Raw genomic sequence first — 22431 nt, 5'->3', positions numbered from 1 at the left:
CTGAGGAAACCTCCGGGCTAACCTCTCCCTTCTCTCTCCCTGCCCTGAGGAAACCTCCGGGCTAACCTCTCCCTGCCCCGAGGAAAACCTCCAGGCTAACTCTCCCTTCTCTCTCCCTGCCCTGAGGAAACCTCCGGGCTAACCTCTCCCTTCTCTCTCCCTGCCCTGAGGAAACCTCCGGGCTATCCTCTCCCTTCTCTCTCCCTGCCCTGAAGAAACCTCCAGGCTAACCTCTCCCTGCCCTGAGGAAACCTCCAGGCTAACCTCCCCCTGCCCTGAGGAAACCTCCAGGCTATCCTCCCCCTGCCCTGAGGAAACCTCCAGGCTAACCTCCCCCTGCCCTGAGGAAACCTCCAGGCTAACCTCCCCCTGCCCTGAGGAAACCTCCAGGCTAACCTCCCCCTGCCCTGAGGAAACCTCCAGGCTAACCTCCCCCTGCCCTGAGGAAACCTCCAGGCTAACCTCCCCCTGCCCTGAGGAAACCTCCAGGCTAACCTCTCCCTGCCCTGAGGAAACCTCCAGGCTAACCTCTCCCTTCTCTCTCCCTGCCCTGAGGAAAGGGGGGAACAGGATCATTCCAAAACAAAAGTGAAAATGTATGTGTGGAATCTAACGGGAGAAATTCCCACAAATTTCCAACTGTTGGTATGGCCCTGTTATGCTTTCAGAGGACATGTAACTATGGCAACTACATTAATCATTAATAACTGGCCTGCATGACACAGAGCTGTGGGTAGTGTAGCTCTGTAGCTAACATTCCACTCCTTGTCATTGGCATAGAGAACTGGCCTCTGGTAATCTCAACGTTCAATATGCACCTGGTTTACGGCAGAGTTCCTCGTTGGTTGTTCGAAATAACACTAATATTTTCCATGAGGCTAGAATGTTACTGTAGTTCTATGTCAGAATAATTCAGAGGCTAGAATGTTACTGTTGTTCTATGTCAGAATAATTCAGAGGCTAGAATGTTACTGTAGTTCTATGTCAGAATAATTCAGAGGCTAGAATGTTACTGTAGTTCTATGTCAGAATAATTCAGAGGCTAGAATGTTACTGTAGTTCTATGTCAGAAGTATAGTGGTAGAATGTTACTATAGTTCTATGTCAGAAGTATAGTGGTAGAATGTTACTGTAGTTCTATGTCAGAAGTATAGTGGTAGAATGTTACTGTAGTTCTATGTCAGAAGTATAGTGGTAGAATGTTACTATAGTTCTATGTCAGAAGTATAGTGGTAGAGTGTTAGGCCTAGATATATCACTCTATATAATGAATTGGTGCTAAAATGGTGGTCAGTTTTCTGGAGTTTATGGTCTGGAGTGACAGTCAGCTGGCTGTATAATCTATAGTAGTCTATGGTGAAGAGTAGTGAGATTTAGCTGACTGTATAATCTATAGTAGTCTATGGTGAGACTCAGCTGGCTGTATAATCTATAGTAGTCTATGGTGTGGAGTAGTGAGACTCAGATGGCTGTATAATCTATAGTAGTCTATGGTGTGGAGTAGTGAGACTCAGTTGGCTGTATAATCTATAGTAGTCTATGGTGTGGAGTAGTGAGACTCAGATGGCTGTATAATCTATAGTAGTCTATGGTGAAGAGTAGTGAGACTCAGCTGGCTGTATAATCTATAGCAGTCTATGGCTGAAGAAATTTGTCTTGGCACCTAAAACCCTCAAACTTTTACAGATGCACAATTGAGAGCATCCTGTCAGGCTGAATCATCGCCTGGTACGGCAACTGCATAGCTCGCAACCGCAGGCCTCTCCAGAGGGTGGTGCGGTCTGCCCAATGCATCACGGGGGGACGACGACACATATAGCATCCGATGTCACAGGAAGGCCAAAACAAACCTCAAGGACATCAACCACCCGAGCCATCCCGCTATCACACGTATGTGTGTGTTTATCGGTAACTTACCAGGTGGTTGTTGTCATAGACATTCTCCTTCTTCAGGGAATCAAAGTCACTGAGGAGAAGAAGCACAGATTTGGTTGATGACATGACACATCAATAACACCACTGACACAAGCTACCTGTCATTATTCCCTGGATCTCACACCCCACTGACACAAGCTACCTGCCATTATTCCCTGGATCTCACACCCCACTGACGCAAGGTACCTGCCATTATTCCCTGGATCTCACACCCCACTGACGCAAGGTACCTGCCATTATTCCCTGGATCTCACACCCCACTGACGCAAGCTACCTGCCATTATTCCCTGGATCTCACACCCCACTGACGCAAGCTACCTGCCATTATTCCCTGGATCTCACACCCCACTGACGCAAGCTACCTGCCATTATTCCCTGGATCTCACACCCCACTGACGCAAGCTACCTGCCATTATTCCCTGGATCTCACACCCCACTGACGCAAGCTACCTGCCATTATTCCCTGGATCTCACACCCCACTGAAGCAAGCTACCTGTCATTATTCCCTGGATCTCACACCCCACTGACGCAAGCTACCTGCCATTATTCCCTGGATCTCACACCCCACTGACGCAAGCTACCTGCCATTATTCCCTGGATCTCACACCCCACTGAAGCAAGCTACCTGTCATTATTCCCTGGATCTCACACCCCACTGAAGCAAGCTACCTGTCATTATTCCCTGGATCTCACACCCCACTGAAGCAAGCTACCTGCCATTATTCCCTGGATCTCACACCCCACTGACGCAAGCTACCTGCCATTATTCCCTGGATCTCACACCCCACTGACGCAAGCTACCTGCCATTATTCCCTGGATCTCACACCCCACTGACGCAAGCTACCTGCCATTATTCCCTGGATCTCACACCCCACTGACGCAATCTACCTGCCATTATTCCCTGGATCTCACACCCCACTGACGCAAGCTACCTGCCATTATTCCCTGGATCTCACACCCCACTGACGCAATCTACCTGCCATTATTCCCTGGATCTCACACCCCACTGACGCAAGCTACCTGCCATTATTCCCTGGATCTCACACCCCACTGACGCAAGCTACCTGCCATTATTCCCTGGATCTCACACCCCACTGACGCAAGCTACCTGCCATTATTCCCTGGATCTCACACCCCACTGACGCAAGCTACCTGCCATTATTCCCTGGATCTCACACCCCACTGAAGCAAGCTACCTGCCATTATTCCCTGGATCTCACACCCCACTGAAGCAAGCTACCTGTCATTATTCCCTGGATCTCACACCCCACTGACGCAAGCTACCTGCCATTATTCCCTGGATCTCACACCCCACTGAAGCAAGCTACCTGTCATTATTCCCTGGATCTCACACCGCACTGACGCAAGCAACCTGTCATTATTCCCTGGATCTCACACCCCACTGACACAAGCTACCTGCCATTATTCCCTGGATCTCAATCTAGTCCACAGGAGGTTGGTGGCACCATAATTGGGGAGAACAGGCTCGTGGTAATGGCTGTAGTGAAATCAGTGGAGTGGTATCAAAATACGGCAAACACATTGGATGCCATTCCATTTGCTCTGACTCCTTTGCAGAATCATTCAAAAACGTCTTCACTTGACAACCACACAATCATAACGACAGCATCAATGATGTCACTCCATCTTATGACCAGTGATTCACTTTGCTATTATTAAAATGTCAAAATGCAACTCAGAGTCAGTCTCACACACCAGTTTTCCACTGATTCTATAAAAAATATATATTTGGGTCTTTAGACTGAGTTCTCCTTTGAGTGAAACATGTGGAAAAGACGCCTTGTCATTCAAACAGTAGACTTCTTAGGCTACTGATTATCTCAAATAGTCAATGTTATGTTTAGACGGTTACCCTCTCATCAACTGTTTACTGTAAACCTATAAGCTACTGTGTCTTTAAAGAAAGATTTGACAAAAGACTAGGCTTTATCACTGATATACAGATATTGTTATATTCAGAAATCGTGTCAAATTCCGTTTTTTATTTGAGGATTCGTTTACAAATCGGAAGGAAGCACAAATGTTTACTGCCACGTTGAGTTGGCAAGAGTTGTAGGGTTTTCATGTCCATGTTGTTAGGCTACTGATACTTTCAGGGAACTACCTCCAGGCAATGAAAGGAAACTAACATAATATTTATTTCGTGTTGCATACAAGGGCTACTTTGTTGCAATAAATACAGGTTACGCTGTCACCATAGGAACTAAGACAAAAATCAAGACTCATTCTGTTTAAACTGTCGAGTTTATTAACTTCCTCATAGAATTTCGCAACTCTCGAAGTAGTTCTATCGATACTGCCCTCTACTTACATGAGGTCGGGTCTGTTTCGGTGAATGAGGGCGCAGAAAGCCATCCCGTCCCTGAAAGAAGTTGTCATATTGGTGATAGTGACATCTCTGTAACCCTGAACCTGGATCTTACACCACTGTTGCAGCGCTTTCACCGCAGACATCCTAGTTCTCTCCCGAAACCCCGAACCGAGTGCAAGCGGCAAGACGCGAACCAAGTTCACGATCTGACGGCAACTAGCTGAGTTTTCACAACTTCAATAAATAGACTGACTGAAATCCGCCTTACGGGAAAAAGGTTTTGATCCAACTTCTGAAGAATGATTGGGGAAACCGCGTTAAAAAAAGAGAGAGAGAAAGTCGTCCGCGTGGTTCTGTTCAATTATTTATATAAATACACTAGATAACGCATACGGGGCGCTGTGTTGAAGCCGCCGCGCCTCCATCTTGTCACTCCCCTACCGATGGAAAACATATTCTGGAAGCTATAGAAATCCATTTATTCATGTCAACATTCGTTAACGCCATTTTTATTGTATTACTGACACCACAATGCATACTTTACACGTGAGCTAAACATAAAAAATAAATATATAAAAACATTTTCCTTCAAGTATAATTTTGGGGAGATTACTAATGCTACTGTCCCCACGCCAAAAAAAATACATGTAATTTTGTCCTTGAAACATTTAATTGAAATACTGTATATTTCCATTAATTCCTATGGATGACTGCTACTGGGGAGTACCAATATGGCCGACCGGTGGCTTCAAAGCCTCTCAATGCCCAATACATAGTATATTCAATCTAGTGTTGATATACATCCTTGATTGTTTGACAATCAAATAAAAACTGATTTGATACCTGAAAAGGTTTCTTGTCATGACGTAGAATGGGCGGAGTCAAACGGGTACTTTCCGGAAAAGGGGGTGTTTTCTGATATCGGAGTTTCTTGATATCAACTTACACCCATTGACGCTCGTCATCGGTCCGTGGCTGTTTCTTTTGAGGGATAGATAGAGAGAGAGAGGGAGAGAAAGGTGAGAGAAAAAGTATTGCTCTATTCATGAATTTACAATTACAGTAGTATTTTGTTGCAAGAACAATGCAAGTATCAGTTACAAGAGAGTCGTCTATGGGGTTCTTTTTGGTGATCAAATCAAACCGATTAAGTCAACTGATTTGACACCTGAAAAGGTTTCTGTGGCGGGGAGAGGGAGAGAGAGTAAAGAGGAGAGAGGGAGAAAGAAAGAAAGCAATGCTCTAGTCATGGATTTACAATTACAGTGATTTTGTTGCAAGAACATGGTAAATATCAGTAGTGAATTTGACAAAGGCTGTGACTTTCCTTTTGAAAGGGGATCTGTGTCTGATCTTGGCCTAGATGAAGGAGGATCTGTGTCTGATCTTGGCCTAGATGAAGGAGGCAGATGCAGTAAAACAGCTGACTCACAGTCGAGGGTGTGGCTTTATGTAACACTAAAGGGTTCTACACAGTCTACGGGGTTCGTTTGCGTAGCTCTCAACGTACTTTTGTGTGACTGCATTTTTGCAACACGAAACAAACAGAGCTCCGTAGAAAATCACTGTGGAGAGCCCTTAAAGCTACCAGGTGGTCCCTGGTCTGCTCTACCTTAACTTACCTGTCCTGCCAGGAGAATGTGTGTATGTGTGCCCAACCTGCCAAGTTACCTGATACCTTCCCACTACCATACTGAGATCCTGTTTCCAGGTAGATATGGAACTACTACAGTACTATAACCTAGATACTGATCTGAGATCCTGTTTCCAGGTAGATATGGAACTACTACAGTACTATCACCTAGATACTGATCTGAGATCCTGTTTCCAGGTAGATATGGGAGGAACTACTACAGTACTATCACCTAGATACTGATCTGAGATCCTGTTTCCAGGTAGATATGGAACTACTACAGTACTATAATCTAGATACTGATCTGAGATCCTGTTTCCAGGTAGATATGGGACTACTACAGTACTATCACCTAGATACTGATCTGAGATCCTGTTTCCAGGTAGATATGGGAGGAACTACTACAGTACTATCACCTAGATACTGATCTGAGATCCTGTTTCCAGGTAGATATGGGAGGAACTACTACAGTACTATCACCTAGATACTGATCTGAGATCCTGTTTCCAGGTAGATATGGGACTACTACAGTACTATCACCTAGATACTGATCTGAGATCCTGTTTCCAGGTAGATATGGAACTACTACAGTACTATCACCTAGATACTGATCTGAGATCCTGTTTCCAGGTAGATATGGGAGGAACTACTACAGTACTATCACCTAGATACTGATCTGAGATCCTGTTTCCAGGTAGATATGGGAGGAACTACTACAGTACTATCACCTAGATACTGATCTGAGATCCTGTTTCCAGGTAGATATGGGAGGAACTACTACAGTACTATAACCTAGATACTGATCTGAGATCCTGTTTCCAGGTAGATATGGAACTACTACAGTACTATCACCTAGATACTGATCTGAGATCCTGTTTCCAGGTAGATATGGGACTACTACAGTACTATCACCTAGATACTGATCTGAGATCCTGTTTCCAGGTAGTTATGGAACTACTACAGTACTATCACCTAGATACTGATCTGAGGTCCTGTTTCCAGGTAGATATGGGAAAAGAAAAGAATGAGTTTAGGAGATGGAACTACTACAGTACTATCACCTAGATACTGATCTGAGGTCCTGTTTCCAGGTAGATATGGGAGGAACTACTACAGTACTATCACCTAGATACTGATCTGAGATCCTGTTTCCAGGTTGATATGGAACTACTACAGTACTATCACCTAGATACTGATCTGAAATCCTGTTTCCAGGTAGATATGGGAGGAACTACTCCAGTACTATTAACTAGTTTTGTCCCATTAACGGTTCAGGTTAGGAGTAGGGAAGAGTAATTTGATCCTAGATCTGTGGTTAGGTTAGTATCTAATGGTTCAGGTTAGGAGTAGGGAAGAGTAATTTGATCCTAGATCGGTGGTTAAGGAGGATGTACCTGGAGAAGTAAATACAGGTGAAGGGAGCACCACAGGAAGCACAGATTGAACATGCATAAATGCAGAGCATGCACAGCCATATTGAAGAAGTTTTATGTTCTAGAACATTCTCTCTGTCTAACCTCTGTCCACTTAGACAGAGCAACAGACTGAGGAATAAACAGTCCAAGGGTTCCTGTAAGAGTGCTGGCAGTGTACACACACACTATCAACATCCCTACTGGACATCCCCCTACCCACCCACACACACACTATCAACATCCCTACTGGACATCCCCCTACCCACCCACACACACACTATCAACATCCCTACTGGACATCCCCCTACCCACCCACACACACACTATCAACATCCCTACTGGACATCCCCCTACCCACCCACACACACACTATCAACATCCCTACTGGACATCCCCCTACCCACCCACACACACACTATCAACATCCCTACTGGACATCCCCCTACCCACCCACACACACACTATCAACATCCCTACTGGACATCCCCCTACCCACCCACACACACACTATCAACATCCCTACTGGACATCCCCCTACCCACCCACACACACACTATCAACATCCCTACTGGACATCCCCCTACCCACCCACCCACACACACACTATCAACATCCCTACTGGACATCCCCACCCCCCCACACTATCAACATCCCTACTGGACATCCCCCCCCAAACATAACTACTGCAGTCTGTCCCCCACCCACCCACACACACAGAACCTCGGCCCAGTCTCCTTTTAATCCCAAAATCCAGACAGGAAATGCTTTGAGTGTGCGGACCAGAGAGCATCTGACAGGGCTCTCCTAAACTACACAACCACCCTATCGCTCTCTCTCCTCTCCACACTTCTTTTCTTCCCTCCATTTATTGATATATGTCTGCACCGGAAAGACCCATCTGGAAACAGTTAGCCCTTCACCCCATGTGTGTGTGTGTTTGCCCAGAGCCAATGAAAACACTGTGTGAGAACTTAGTTTATCAGTAATGGGGACTGACCCAACCCACAGTGTATCTACTACTGTGATAACAGGGAACATAATCAGTGGTTAGCGTTCTCTTTCTAAGGCAGTTACAGATTACTGGGAGAGAGATACTGGGAGAGAGATACTGGGAGATATCACCACAGCAGGCATGTGTTTGCACAAGGGAAAGAGAGAGATACAAAAGGTGTGTGTGTGAGAGAGAGTGTATTTGAGAGTTTTGTACTTGAACTATTTGCACATCGTTACAACACTGCACATGGCAATAATATGACATTTGAAATGTCTCTATTCTTTTGAAACTTTTGTGACTAATGTTTACTGTTAATTTCTTGTTTATTTCACTTTTGTTTATTCTCTTTCACTTGCTTTGGCATTGTAAACAGATGTTTCCCACGCCAATAAAGCCCTTTGAATTGAGAGAGAACATCTGTAAGTAAGAGGACATAACAAATGATTCACTATTGCTCATATTTCCTCATTGCCAAATCCCAGCCTGATGCAGAGCAGTCAGGAAGTAGAACCATGAATAGTTCCTTATTAGAAGAAGAGCTCACAATGGTCCTCCTCCTGAACAGACTGGGGAGAACAGATTAATATGAAACTAATCTACTCTCTCCCTCCCACTACGTCTGTCTGCCTCTCTCTCTCTCCCTCCCACTACGTCTGTCTGCCTCTCTCTCTCCCTCCCACTACGTCTGTCTGCCTCTCTCTCTCTCCCACTACGTCTGTCTGCCTCTCTCTCTCTCCCTCCCACTACGTCTGTCTGCCTCTCTCTCTCTCCCTCCCACTACGTCTGTCTGCCTCTCTCTCTCTCCCTCCCACTACGTCTGTCTGCCTCTCTCTCTCTCCCTCCCACTACGTCTGTCTGCCTCTCTCTCTCTCCCTCCCACTACGTCTGTCTGCCTCTCTCTCCCTCCCACTACGTCTGTCTGCCTCTCTCTCTCTCCCTCCCACTACGTCTGTCTGCCTCTCTCTCTCTCCCTCCCACTACGTCTGTCTGCCTCTCTCTCTCTCCCTCCCACTACGTCTGTCTGCCTCTCTCTCTCCCTCCCACTACGTCTGTCTGCCTCTCTCTCTCTCCCACTACGTCTGTCTGCCTCTCTCTCTCTCCCTCCCACTACGTCTGTCTGCCTCTCTCTCTCTCCCTCCCACTACGTCTGTCTGCCTCTCTCTTTCTCCCACTACGTCTGTCTGCCTCTCTCTCTCTCCCACTACGTCTGTCTGCCTCTCTCTCTCTCCCACTACGTCTGTCTGCCTCTCTCTCCCTCCCACTACGTCTGTCTGCCTCTCTCTCTCCCTCCCACTACGTCTGTCTGCCTCTCTCTCTCTCCCTCCCACTACGTCTGTCTGCCTCTCTCTCTCTCCCTCCCACTACGTCTGTCTGCCTCTCTCTCTCTCCCTCCCACTATGTCTGTCTGCCTCTCTCTCTCTCCCTCCCACTACGTCTGTCTGCCTCTCTCTCTCTCCCTCCCACTACGTCTGTCTGCCTCTCTCTCTCTCCCTCCCACTACGTCTGTCTGCCTCTCTCTCTCTCTCCCTCCCACTACGTCTGTCTGCCTCTCTCTCTCTCCCTCCCACTACGTCTGTCTGCCTCTCTCTCCCTCCCTCCCACTACGTCTGTCTGCCTCTCTCTCCCTCCCACTACGTCTGTCTGCCTCTCTCTCCCTCCCACTACGTCTGTCTGCCTCTCTCTCCCTCCCACTACGTCTGTCTGCCTCTCTCTCCATCCCACTACGTCTGTCTGCCTCTCTCTCCCTCCCACTACGTCTGTCTGCCTCGCTCTCCCTCCCACTACGTCTGTCTGCCTCTCTCTCTCTCCCTCCCACTACGTCTGTCTGCCCCTCTCCCTCCCACTACGTCTGTCTGCCTCTCTCTCCCTCCCACTACGTCTGTCTGCCTCTCTCTCCCTCCCACTACGTCTGTCTGCCTCTCTCTCCGTCACACTACGTCTGTCTGCCTCTCTCTCCGTCACACTACGTCTGTCTGCCTCTCTCTCCGTCACACTACGTCTGTCTGCCTCTCTCTCCCTCCCACTACGTCTGTCTCCCTCTCTCTCCCTCCCTCCCACTACGTCTGTCTGCCTCTCTCTCCCTCCCACTACGTCTGTCTGCCTCTCTCTCCCTCCCACTACGTCTGTCTGCCTCTCTCTCCCTCCCACTACGTCTGTCTGCCTCTCTCTCCCTCCCACTACGTCTGTCTGCCTCTCTCTCCCTCCCACTACGTCTGTCTGCCTCTCTCTCCATCCCACTACGTCTGTCTGCCTCTCTCTCCCTCCCACTACGTCTGTCTGCCTCGCTCTCCCTCCCACTACGTCTGTCTGCCTCTCTCTCTCTCCCTCCCACTACGTCTGTCTGCCCCTCTCCCTCCCACTACGTCTGTCTGCCTCTCTCTCCCTCCCACTACGTCTGTCTGCCTCTCTCTCCCTCCCACTACGTCTGTCTGCCTCTCTCTCCGTCACACTACGTCTGTCTGCCTCTCTCTCCGTCACACTACGTCTGTCTGCCTCTCTCTCCGTCACACTACGTCTGTCTGCCTCTCTCTCCCTCCCACTACGTCTGTCTCCCTCTCTCTCCCTCCCACTACGTCTGTCTCCCTCTCTCTCCCTCCCACTACGTCTGTCTGCCTCTCTCTCCCTCCCACTACGTCTGTCTCCCTCTCTCTCCCTCCCACTACGTCTGTCTCCCTCTCTCTCCCTCCCACTACGTCTGTCTGCCTCTCTCTCCCTCCCACTACGTCTGTCTGCCTCTCTCTCCCTCCCACTACGTCTGTCTGCCTCTCTCTCCCTCCCACTACGTCTGTCTGCCTCTCTCCCTCCCACTACGTCTGTCAGCCTCTCTCTCCCTCCCACCATGTCTGTCAGCCTCTCTCTCCCTCCCACCATGTCTGTCAGCCCCTCTCTCTACCTCTGTCAGCCTCTCTCTCTCTCTCTCTGTCAGTCTCTCTCTCTACCTCTCTCTGTCACTCTCTCTACCTCTCTCTGTCAGTCTCTCTCTCTCTGTCAGCCTCTCTCTGTCAGCCTCTCTCTCTCTACCTCTGTCGGCCTCTCTCTCTCTTCCTCTGTCGGTCTCTCTCTCTCTACATCTGTCAGCCTCTCTCTCTCCCCCTCTCTACCTCTGTCGGCCTCTCTCTCTACCTCGTCGGCCTCTCTCTCTCTCTCTCTCTACCAGCCCCTCTCTCTCTCACTGTCAGCCTCTATCTCTCTCTCTGTCAGCCTCTCTCTCTATGTCTGCCTTTCCATTCAATTCAATTCAAGGGGCTTTATTGTCATGGAAAACATATGTTAACATTGCCAAAGCAAGTGAAATAGATAATAAACAAAAGTGGAAAAAAATGAACAATAAACATTACTCACAGAAGTTCCAAAAGAATAAAGACATTACAAATGTCATGTGTATATATACAGTGCTGTAATGATGTACAAATGGTTAAAGTACAAAAGGGAAAATAAATAAGCATAAATATGGGTTGTATTTACAATGGTGTTTGTTCTTCACTGGTTGCCCTTTTCTTGTGGCAAAAGGTCACAAATCGGGCTGCTGTGATGGCACACTGTGGTATTTCACCCAGTAGATATGGGAGTTTATCAAAATTGGATTTGTTTTTTAATTCTTTGTAGGTCTGTGTAATCTGAGGGAAATATGTCTCTCTAATATGGTCATACATTTGGAAGGAGGTTAGGAAGTGCAGCTCAGTTTCCACCTCATTTTGTGGGCAGTGTGCACATAGCCTGTCTTCTCTTGAGAGCCAGGTCTGCCTACGGTGGCCTTTCTCAATAGCAAGGCTATGCTCACTGAGTCTGTACATAGTCAAAGCTTTCCTTAAGTTTGGGCCAGTCACAGTGGTCAGGTATTCTGCCACTGTGTACTCTCTGTTTAGGGACAAATAGCATTCTAGTTTGCTCTGTTTTTTTGTTAATTATTTGGCACATTGGAAAGAATTATCTTTTTGTTTTCTCATGATTTGGTTGGGTCTAATTGTGTTGCTGTCCTGGGGCTCTGTGGGTGTGTTTGTGTCTGTTTGTGAAGAGAGCCCCTCTCTCTCTCGTTCTCCTCCCTCTGTGAGTATGGATTAAGTGAGACTGTGTGGGGGGATAGGGGTGCATAGATGTGTGATTAGGTTTGTTTTATTTGACTTCAACACATCCTGGGCCCCCACTGTCGTAATAATAACAGAGCTCACAGGGGTGAAAAGTGAGAGGGGGAGGAGGGAGAAGAGAGAGCAGAGAGGGGGAAGAGAAGGGGGAGGAGGAGAGCAAAGGGGGAGGAGAGAGAAGAGGGGGGAGAGGGGACACAGTTGTTCATACCTGTAATGTGCTGTATGAGAGATGAACATAAACACAGTTGTTCATACCTGTAATGTGCTGTATGAGAGATGAACATAAACACAGTTGTTCATACCTGTAATGTGCTGTATGAGAGATGAACATAAACACAGTTGTTCATACCTGTAATGTGCTGTATGAGAGATGAACATAAACACAGTTGTTCATACCTGTAATGTGCTGTATGAGAGATGAACATAAACACAGTTGTTCATATCTGTAATGTGCTGTATGAGAGATGAACATAAACACAGTTGTTCATATCTGTAATGTGCTATATGAGAGATGAACACAGTTGTTCATATCTGTAATGTGCTGTATGAGAGATGATTAACTATGTGACCAGTGTGTTCAGTAGAGGTGAGAACAGCAGCATTCAGAATAACAGAGAACAGATGTCCTTCCTGGTTCAAGACACAGATGTCCAGCATCAGCCCTGTACTCCACTTAAACCCTACCTTTAGTGGGGAAGACGACACCAAACTGTACCTAGAACAGTAAGGGGGTTGAATTGTGACAGCACAGCGCCCTCTACAGGTGAACATATGTCAGTGGCTCATGAGGACCAACTGAGCCAGCGAAGACCGATGAGGGAGAGAGAAGATTCAGAAACTCTTGGAGGACAAGAAATGTTCAGAACTTTTGTGAAACATCACAACACAGTGGGAAAATATGACCAGTAGAAATCTAAACTGGAAGGTCTTCAGAGATAGATGAGGGGTTGAGGGGAGCTGAAGGATGGGACTGGAAGGTCTTCAGAGATAGATGAGAGGGGTTGAGGGGAGCTGAAGGATGGGACTGGAAGGTCTTCAGAGATAGATGAGGGGTTGAGGGGAGCTGAAGGATGGGACTGGAAGGTCTTCAGAGATAGATGAGGGGTTGAGGGGAGCTGAAGGATGGGACTGGAAGGTCTTCAGAGATAGATGAGGGGTTGAGGGGAGCTGAAGGATGGGACTGGAAGGTCTTCAGAGATAGATGAGAGGGGTTGAGGGGAGCTGAAGGCTGGGACTGGAAGGTCTTCAGAGATAGATGAGGGGTTGAGTGGAGCTGAAGGATGGGACTGGAAGGTCTTCAGAGATAGATGAGAGGGGTTGAGTGGAGCTGAAGGATGGAACTAAAAATGAGCAAAAGATAACTACTGTCAAATATATATATATAGTAGAAGCTGGAAGTAGAAGCCTAAGTGTTGTTGTCCATTAGTTTACTCCAGTTAGGAGAGGGGTGGTAGGGTTAGGAGAGGGGTGGTAGGGTTAGGAGAGGGGTGGTAGGAGAGGGTGGTAGGGTTAGGAGAGGGGTGGTAGGGTTAGGAGAGGGGTGGTAGGGTTAGGAGAGGGGTGGTAGGGGTAGTGTTAGGAGAGGGGTGGTAGGGGTAGGAGCGGGGTGGTAGGGTTAGGAGAGGGTTGGGAGGGTTAGGAGAGGGGTGGGAGGGTTAGGAGAGGGGTAGTAGGGTTAGGAGTGGTAGGGTTAGGAGAGGTAGTGTTAGGAGAGGGGTGGTAGGGTTAGGAGAGGGGTGGTAGAGTTAGGAGAGGGGTGGTAGGGTTAGGAGAGGGGTGGTAGTGTAAGGGAGGGGGGGGTAGTGTTAGGAGAGGGGTGGTAGGGTTATGAGAGGGGTGGTAGGGTTAGGGGAGGGGTGGTAGAGTTAGGAGAGGGGTGGTAGGGTTAGGAGAGGGGTGGTAGTGTAAGGGGAGGGGGGGTAGTGTTAGGAGAGGGGTGGTAGGGTTATGAGAGGGGTGGTAGGGTTAGGGGAGGGGTGGTAGGGTTAGGAGAGGGGTGGTAGTGTTAGGAGAGGGGTGGTAGGGTAGGGGGAGGGGTGGTAGGGTTAGGGGAGGGGTGGTAGGGTTAGGAGAGGGGTGGTTGGGTTAGGAGAGGGGTGGTTGGGTTAGGGGAGGGGTGGTAGTGTTAGGAGAGGGGTGGTAGGGTTAGGAGAGGGGTGGTAGGGTTAGGAGAGGGGTGGTAGTGTTAGGAGAGGGGTGGTAGGGTTAGGAGAGGGGTGGTAGGGTTAGGAGAGGGGTGGTAGGGTTAGGGGAGGGGTGGTAGGGTTAGGGGAGGGGTGGTAGTGTTAGGGGAGGGGTGGTAGGGTTAGGAGAGGGGTGGTAGGGTTAGGAGAGGGGTGGTAGGGTTAGGGGAGGGGTGGTAGTGTTAGGAGAGGGGTGGTAGGGTTAGGAGAGGGGTGGTAGGGTTAGGGGGAAAATAATACAAAAAAATATACAGTGCATTCAGAGAGTATTCAGACCCCTTCACTTTTTCCACATTATGTTACGTCACAGCCTTGTTCTAAAATTGAATATTGTTTTTCCCCCTCATCAATCTAAACACAATACCTCATAAATAACAAAGCAAAAACAGTTTTTTGAAATGTTTGCAAATTTATAAAAAAGAAAAAGAAAACTGAAATATCACATATACATAAGTATTCAGACCCTTTACCCAGTACTTTGTTGAAGCACCTTTGGCATCGATTACAGCCTCAAGTATTCTTGGAAATGACTCTACAACCTTGGCACACCTGTATTTGGAAGTTTCTCCATTCTTCTCTGCAGATCCTCTCAAACTCGGTCAGGTTGGATGGGGAGCGTCGCTGTACAGTTATTTTCAGTTCTCTCCATAGATGTTAGATCGGGTTCAAGTCCGGGCTCTGGTTGGGCCACTCAAGGACATTCAGACACTTGTCCCGAAGCCACTCCTGCATTGTCTTGGCTGTGTACTTAGGGTCGTTGTCCTGTTGGAAGGTGAACCTTCGCCCCAGTCTCAGGTCCTGAGTGCTCTGGAGAAGGTTTTCATCAAGGATCTCTCTGTACTTTGCTCCGTTCATCTTTCCTTCAATCCTAACTAGTCTCCCAATCCCTGCCGCTGAAAAACATCCCTACATCACTATGCTGCCACCACCATGATTCACCGTAGAGATGGTGCCAGGTTTCCTCCAGATGTGACGCTTAGCATTCAGGCCAAAGAGTTCAATCTTGGTTTCATCAGACCAGAGAATCTTGTTTTTCATGATCTGAGAGTCCTTTAGGTGCCTTTTAGCAAACTCCAAGTGCGCTGTCATGTGCCTTTTACTGAGGAGTGGCTTCCGTCTGGCCACTCTACCATAAAGGCTTGATTGGTGAAGTGCTGCGGAGATGGTTGTCCTTCTGGAAGGTACCGCCATCTCCACAGAGGAACTCTGGACCTCTGTCAGAGTGACCATCGGGATCTTGGTTACCTCCCTGACCAAGGCCCTTCTCCCTGATTGCTCAGTTTGGCCGGGCGGCCAGCTCTCGGAAGAGTCTTGGTGGTTCCAAACTTCTTCCATTTAAGAATGATGGAGGCCACTGTGTTCTTGGGGACCTTCAATGCTGCAGACATTTTTTGGTACCCATCCCCAGATCTGTGCCTCGACACAATACTGTCTCAGAGCTCTACGGACAATTCTTTCGACCCCATGCCTTGGTTTTTGCTCTGACGAGGTCAACTGTGGGACCTTATATAGACAGGTGTGTGCCTTTCCAAATCATGTCCAGTCAGTTGAATTTACCACAGGTGGACTCCAAGTTGTAGAAACATCTCAAGGATGATCAATGGAAACAGGATCATAGCAAAGGGTCTGAATACTTATGTAAATATGGTATTTATGTTTTTTCGCTTTGTCATTACGGGGTATTGTGTGTCGATTGAGTATTTTTTAAATCAATTTCAGAATAAGGCTGTATCAAAATGTGGAAAAAGTCAATACTTTCCAAATACACTGTGTGTGTGTGTGTGTGTGTACACACACACTGAACAAAAATATAAATGCAACATGTAAAGTGTTGGTCCCATGTTTCATGAGCTGAAATAAAAGACCCCAGGAATATTCCATACCTACAAAATTCTTATCTCAAAGTTTACATCCCTGTTAGTGAACATTTCTCTTTTGACAAGATAATTATTCCACCTGACAGGTGTGGCATATCAAGAAGCTGATGAAATAACATACGGAATCATGATGTAACTAAAAAAGTGTTAAACAAATCAAAATATACTTTATATTTGAGATTCTTCAAAGTAGCCACTCTTTGCCTTGACACTTTTGCACACTTCTCTCAACCAGCTTCATGAGGTAGTCACCTGGAATGCTTTTCCAACAGTCTTGAAGGAGTTCCCACAGCCCGGGTCGTCTGATGCAGCACTCTATCACTCTTCTTCATGGTCAAATAGCCCTTACACAGCCTGGAGGTGTGTTTTGGGTCATTGTCCTGTTGAAAAACAAATGATAGTCCCACTAAGTGCAAACCAGATGAGATGGCGTATCACTGCAGAATGCTGTGGTAGCCATGCTGGATAAGTGTGCCTTGAATTCTAAATAAATCACAGACAGTGTCACCAGCAAAACACCCCCACACCACCACCTCTGTGCTTCACAGTGGGAAACACACATGCGGAGATCATCCGTTCACCTACTCTGCGTCTCACAAAGACACGACAGTTGGAACCAAAAATCTCAAATTTGGACTCATCAGGCCAAAGGACAGACTTCCACCGGTCTAATGTCCATTGCTCGTGTTTCTTGGCCCAAGCAAGTCTCTTTTTCTTATCGGTGTCCTTTAGTAGTGGTTTCTTTGCAGCAATTCGACCATGAAGGCCTGATTCATGTAGCGGTCCTGTAGCTGATTCCTGTAGCGGACTCCTGTGGCGGTCCTCATGAGAGACAGTTTCATCATAGCGCTTGATGGTTTTTGTGACTGCACTTGAATAAGCTTTCAAAGTTCTTGAAATTTTCCGTATTGACTGACCATGTCTTATTAAAGTAATGATGGACTGTCGTTTCTCTTTGCTTATTTTAGCTGTTCTTGCCATAATATGGTATTTTACCAAATAGGGCTATCTTCTGTATACCAACCCTACCTTGTCACAACACAAGTGATTGGCTCAAACGCATTAAAACTTCTTCGGGATCGGTGTCCCTTCCACGGGACGGTTGAGCTAACGTAGGCTAATGCGATTAGCATGAGGTTGTAAGTAACAAGAACATTTCCCAGGATACACATATCTGATATGGGCAGAAAGCTTAAATTCTTGTAAATCTAACTGCACTGTCCAATTTACAGTAGCTATTACAGTGAAAGAATACCATGCTTTTGTTTTAGGAGAGTGCCCAATTTTGAACATGAAAAGTTATTAAACATTAGGCACATTTGAGCAGTCTTCATACAACATTTTTAATGGACATGCAATGGTTCATTGGATCAGTCTAAAACGTTGCACGTGCACTGCTGCCATCTAGTGGACAACATCTAAATTGCACCTGGGCTGAAATAATACATTTCGGCCTTTCTCTTGCGTTTCAAAGATGGTACCATTTTTTTTTTTAAAGAACGATAGTTTCTTTCTTTGGATTATCTTTTACTAGATCTATTCTGTTATTCTCCTACATTCATTTCACATTTCCAGAAAGTTCAAAGTGTTCTCTTTGAAATGGTATCAAGAATATGCATATCCTTGCTACAGGCTGTTAGATTTGGGCATGTCATTTTAGGTGAAAATTGAGGAACAAAAAGGGGCGTATCCTTCACATTAAGGAAATAAATTCCACAAATTAACAAGGTACACCTCTTAATTGAAATACATTCCAGGTAACTACCTCATGAAGCGGATTGAGAGTGTGCAAAGCTGTCAAAGGCAAAGGATGGCTACTTTGAAGAATCTCAAATATATTTTGCTTTGTTGAAAACTTTTGGTTACTACATGATTCCATGTGTTATTTCATAGTTCTGATGTCTTCATTATTCTACAATGTAGAAAATAGTAAAATTAAGAAACCTACTCATTCCAGGGTTTGTGTCCAAACTTCTGACTGGTGCTGTATATATTTACAAAATAAATATATTGGGGATTGGAAATGATGCAGACAATTACAGTGATAGAAACCACAATCTACCCCCCCCACACAACAAAAATGATTAGAGGACAATGGAATGAAAGAAAAGGGCATATTTGATGGGTGCAGGATTCTGTTCCAGCCAAGCAGTAGTAATACCTGGATTAAACTAAATTACACCCAGGTAATATAGGTCCCTCCCATCCAATCCATCCATTGGAGAAACAGATCTCAACAGACACATGGGAGTCAGGATTCATATTTAATCAAGTTATCATTTGAAATGAGCATGTCTGAGCATGTCCCAATCAACTTAACACAAATGGAAATGGAGAGGCAGGCATTACAGCATCAACAATCATTGTAATATTCATGCCAGATAGATACACCCACTGGCAGAACTGACCAACATAAGGCAAGTCTTCCCTTACATAGTTTTCATTTTACCACTTGAATAGAACAAAAACAAATTTGTCAAACAACATTTCAACCAATCAATTTCAAACGTTGCATTACCATAATACTTCAAATGTCAACTACAATCCTCTTTCATTATCTAGTAAAGACAACTGTATGTCTAAGAAAGCTTGACAATACTTTAAAAAGCCTTGAATATCATTATTCAGTGTTTTAGAGAGAAAGACCCTGTTTTAGAGTCACAGTAAAGCAGTTAGAAAACCAACTGAAACTAGAATTCTAGTTTTAGAACAATGTAGAGCTGTTCTAGAGGTGTTCTGAAACTAGAACAGAGTTAAAACAGAGCTGTTCTAGAGGTGTTCTGAAACTAGAATTCTAGAACAGAGTTAATACTGAGCTGTTCTAGAGGTGTTCTGAAACTAGAATTCTAGAACATAGTTAAAACTGAGCTGTTCTAGAGGTGTTCTGAAACTAGAATTCTAGAATAGAGTTAAAACAGAGCTTTTGTAGAAGACAGTTTGATCATTCGTAAGGCACTTCTCTGTACCTTCAATATGTCCTGATTCAGTGCAAACAAGCTTGTCAACAACAATATGTACATATCAAGATCAATAACAACAATCACTGATTATTATCATGAAACTCCCCAAATACACTAAGATCCATTTCACCCCATTCTAGTCTTGTTCTGAGGTAAAGAAAAGTTCCTCTCCTTTTTATTGCACATCTTCACCTTTCCTCTGAGAAATGAAAACAGCAAATAAAAGTTGGCTCTTTACTGTAGTAATGACCAGTGGCAGAACTAGTAGACTTCATATTTTACTACTAACCAGTAAAATACACAGGAGGCCTTTCAAACGAATGCTGGCGTCTGGCTTACGGTTTAATATTTTCACAGTATTTTACAAATGTTCCATCCCGAGAATAAATCACTTTCCTACCGACTAAACCAGTAATTCCAGTCCAAACCAGAACGGTCATTCAAAAGCATTATAAAGCATATAAACAGACCTGTCTGGATTTGATTAGAGCTTTGATAAAAAAATATTCAAGCCTGATGCTACCGGAGCCCGATGAGCCCTACATTAAAGACATTTAATGAGCCCTACATTAAAGACATTTAATGAGCCCTACATTAAAGACATTTAATGAGCCCTACATTAAAGACATTTAATGAGCCCTACATTAAAGACATTTAATGAGCCCAAGACCAAAAAATCCCAAAAGATTGTGCCGTTATCCAATACATATATGATATAGGCTACTGCACGACAGAAAAACAGAAAAGCCCATAGATGTAGCTAGCTATATGCTCTGTTGGCTAAATAAATGAAACTAGCTCCAGTAGGCTTTTTGAGTGTGAACTGTATTACTGTACTGTATTATACTGTATTATATGGACTGGAATTACTCACATCGTTCAAACCATGATAAAGCAGGTAGAGAACATGCGGCTAGTATAGGCTAGTGGATTTTATTTTAACTTTGAAATATAATAGGGCCTTTTGTATAATTAGCAAGCTGACAAATACCTTTCATAATATTTCATGCACTGATTTAAAGCAACGATATTCGAGTTACAGGCAGTTTGAAAAAACTCTGCAGCCGCAATAAAAATAGAGATGGGTAAATTAGATACTTATTCAGTCTTTATATTACTGTAGCATAGGCTGCGCCTCAGCAAATGTAGGCCTACCTGTCACATGAAAAAAAGTTACCATGATGAGCTGATAGATCTACACGCCTGTCCCCACCCCGAGACGGGCCCCGCCTGTCCCCACCCCGAGACGGGCCCCGCCTGTCCCCACCCCGAGACGGGCCCCGCCTGTCCCCACCCCGAGCGCTGATTCATTATGCAGAGGCCGTTTAGAAGCCAGATTCAGACAGGGCATATCATTTAACATCATTTATCAGTGTCTCAATGTTATTAATCCTGGGAAAAGGGAGTGGTTTTGGGAGGTAAATCCCGGTAACCGGGTCTGGCTGTACTGTTGGCTGGGCTGGTTACACTGTGTGGTGGTAGTTTGTGCATTATTATAGACATTTATAATTTAAATACTATATAAAATGTCATTTTTCATAGATGTTTATATCATAAATCAGCAAAAACAAATACTGTCATCACCACCACTATAAAGCTTCACAGAGACTATACATGTCTCAAATGGCACCCTATACCCTATATACAAGGGCCCTGGTCATTAGTAGTACACTATATAGGGAATAGGGTATTATTTGGGACACAGGCTACTTTTGGCACAGTTACAGCAGACAGGGCGGAAGTAGTCCCCTAGACCAGGGATCATCAACTAGATTCATACAGGGAGGAAGTAGTCCCCTAAGACCAGGGATCATCAACTAGATTCAGACAGGGAGGAAGTAGTCCCCTAGACCAGGGATCATCAACTAGATTCAGACAGGGAGGAAGTAGTCCCCTAAGACCAGGGATCATCAACTAGATTCAGACAGGGAGGAAGTAGTCCCCTAGACCAGGGATCATCAACTAGATTCAGACAGGGAGGAAGTAGTCCCCTAGACCAGGGATCATCAACTAGATTCAGACAGGGAGGAAGTAGTCCCATAAGACCAGGGATCATCAACTAGATTCATACAGGGAGGAAGTAGTCCCCTAAGACCAGGGATCATCAACTAGATTCAGACAGGGAGGAAGTAGTCCCCTAGACCAGGGATCATCAACTAGATTCAGACAGGGAGGAAGTAGTAGCCAAGGGCCGATTTTTTTCGTGAGCGGATAGTTGGGGCCGGAATATAATTACAAATCATTTGTAGACTGTAATTTCACTGCAACAAGCCCAAACAAACAGATATAATAAATTTGACTAAAACATAATCATTTCAAACGTTGCCTACATTTGTATACAATCACGTGTCTCTCTATTGTGCATGGGAATACTTGGGAACAGATTTCCAAAATAAAAATAACTGGTGTTACAGTTTTTTTATGTCGAACAATAAAAATGAACTATTATTTTGATTATTTTTTTTTAATTGCTCCTCAGAAAACTTGGGGGGGGGGGGTCAAATAAAATCAGTTGGCCGCCAGTTGGGGAACCCAGTCCTAGACACTGGTTTTAGGACTGGTCCTAGATCAGTGGTTAGGTTAGTATCTAATGGTTCAGGTTAGGATTTTAGGAGGGTAATCTGGTCGTAGATCAGTGGTTAGGTTAGTATCTAATGGTTCAGGTTAGGATTCAACTCTACCCGGAGCAACATATGGTGCGTGTCCTATAGTGAGTGTCTTTTGAGCCCTGATAGTACACCATATAGGGAATAGGGTGCCATTTGGGTCACAGACATGGGCAGTAAAGCAGTGGAGACCGTCAGGGAAGGAAAACCAACATTCCAAAGGTCAGAATTCCCATTTTTGGGAAAACCTGTTAGATCCAACTGATGGTGAAGTTCTGGCTGAGATTCAGTCCTAGGTCTGTTACAGTCAACACCTAGAGGGAGGGAGACAAATTGAGAAACAGAGAAATACATTAATAAGAAACTACAGATATCATTTTCTCTAAACATGGGGAGACTCAACTCACAC

The 22431-nt window shown here is 45.6% G+C and overlaps 2 protein-coding genes across 6 annotated transcripts in view; both read right to left on the bottom strand.

The window, feature by feature from the left end:
- Positions 1 to 4650, bottom strand: part of micall2b (mical-like 2b) — a 34797-nt gene extending 30147 nt beyond the window's left edge. For 2 of the 5 annotated variants that reach the window (XM_045710580.1, XM_045710581.1), the window contains exons 1-2: positions 4270 to 4649; positions 1918 to 1966 (exon numbers count right to left, since the gene is read on the bottom strand). In XM_045710580.1, coding sequence (XP_045566536.1) covers positions 1918 to 1966; positions 4270 to 4412 — 192 coding nt within the window. In that variant the 5' untranslated portion in view covers positions 4413 to 4649. Of the gene's footprint in view, positions 1 to 1917; positions 1967 to 4269 lie in introns of all 5 variants that reach the window. The other 3 variants (XM_045710584.1, XM_045710586.1, XM_045710593.1) reach the window with 3 other exon arrangements.
- A 14057-nt stretch (positions 4651 to 18707) lies between these two features.
- LOC106595381 (lysosomal alpha-glucosidase) overlaps positions 18708 to 22431 on the bottom strand; it is a 42506-nt gene continuing 38782 nt past the window's right edge. The window contains exon 21 of the mRNA XM_045710576.1: positions 18708 to 22336. Coding sequence (XP_045566532.1) covers positions 22274 to 22336 — 63 coding nt within the window. The 3' untranslated portion in view covers positions 18708 to 22273. The remainder of the gene's footprint in view (positions 22337 to 22431) is intronic.

The sequence above is a fragment of the Salmo salar genome, chromosome ssa02 (genome assembly GCF_905237065.1).
Source record: "Salmo salar chromosome ssa02, Ssal_v3.1, whole genome shotgun sequence".
NCBI classification, from domain to species: Eukaryota; Metazoa; Chordata; class Actinopteri; order Salmoniformes; family Salmonidae; genus Salmo; species Salmo salar.
Note: the sequence above shows the minus strand (reverse complement) of the source record. Positions and strands in the feature narration are given on the sequence as shown.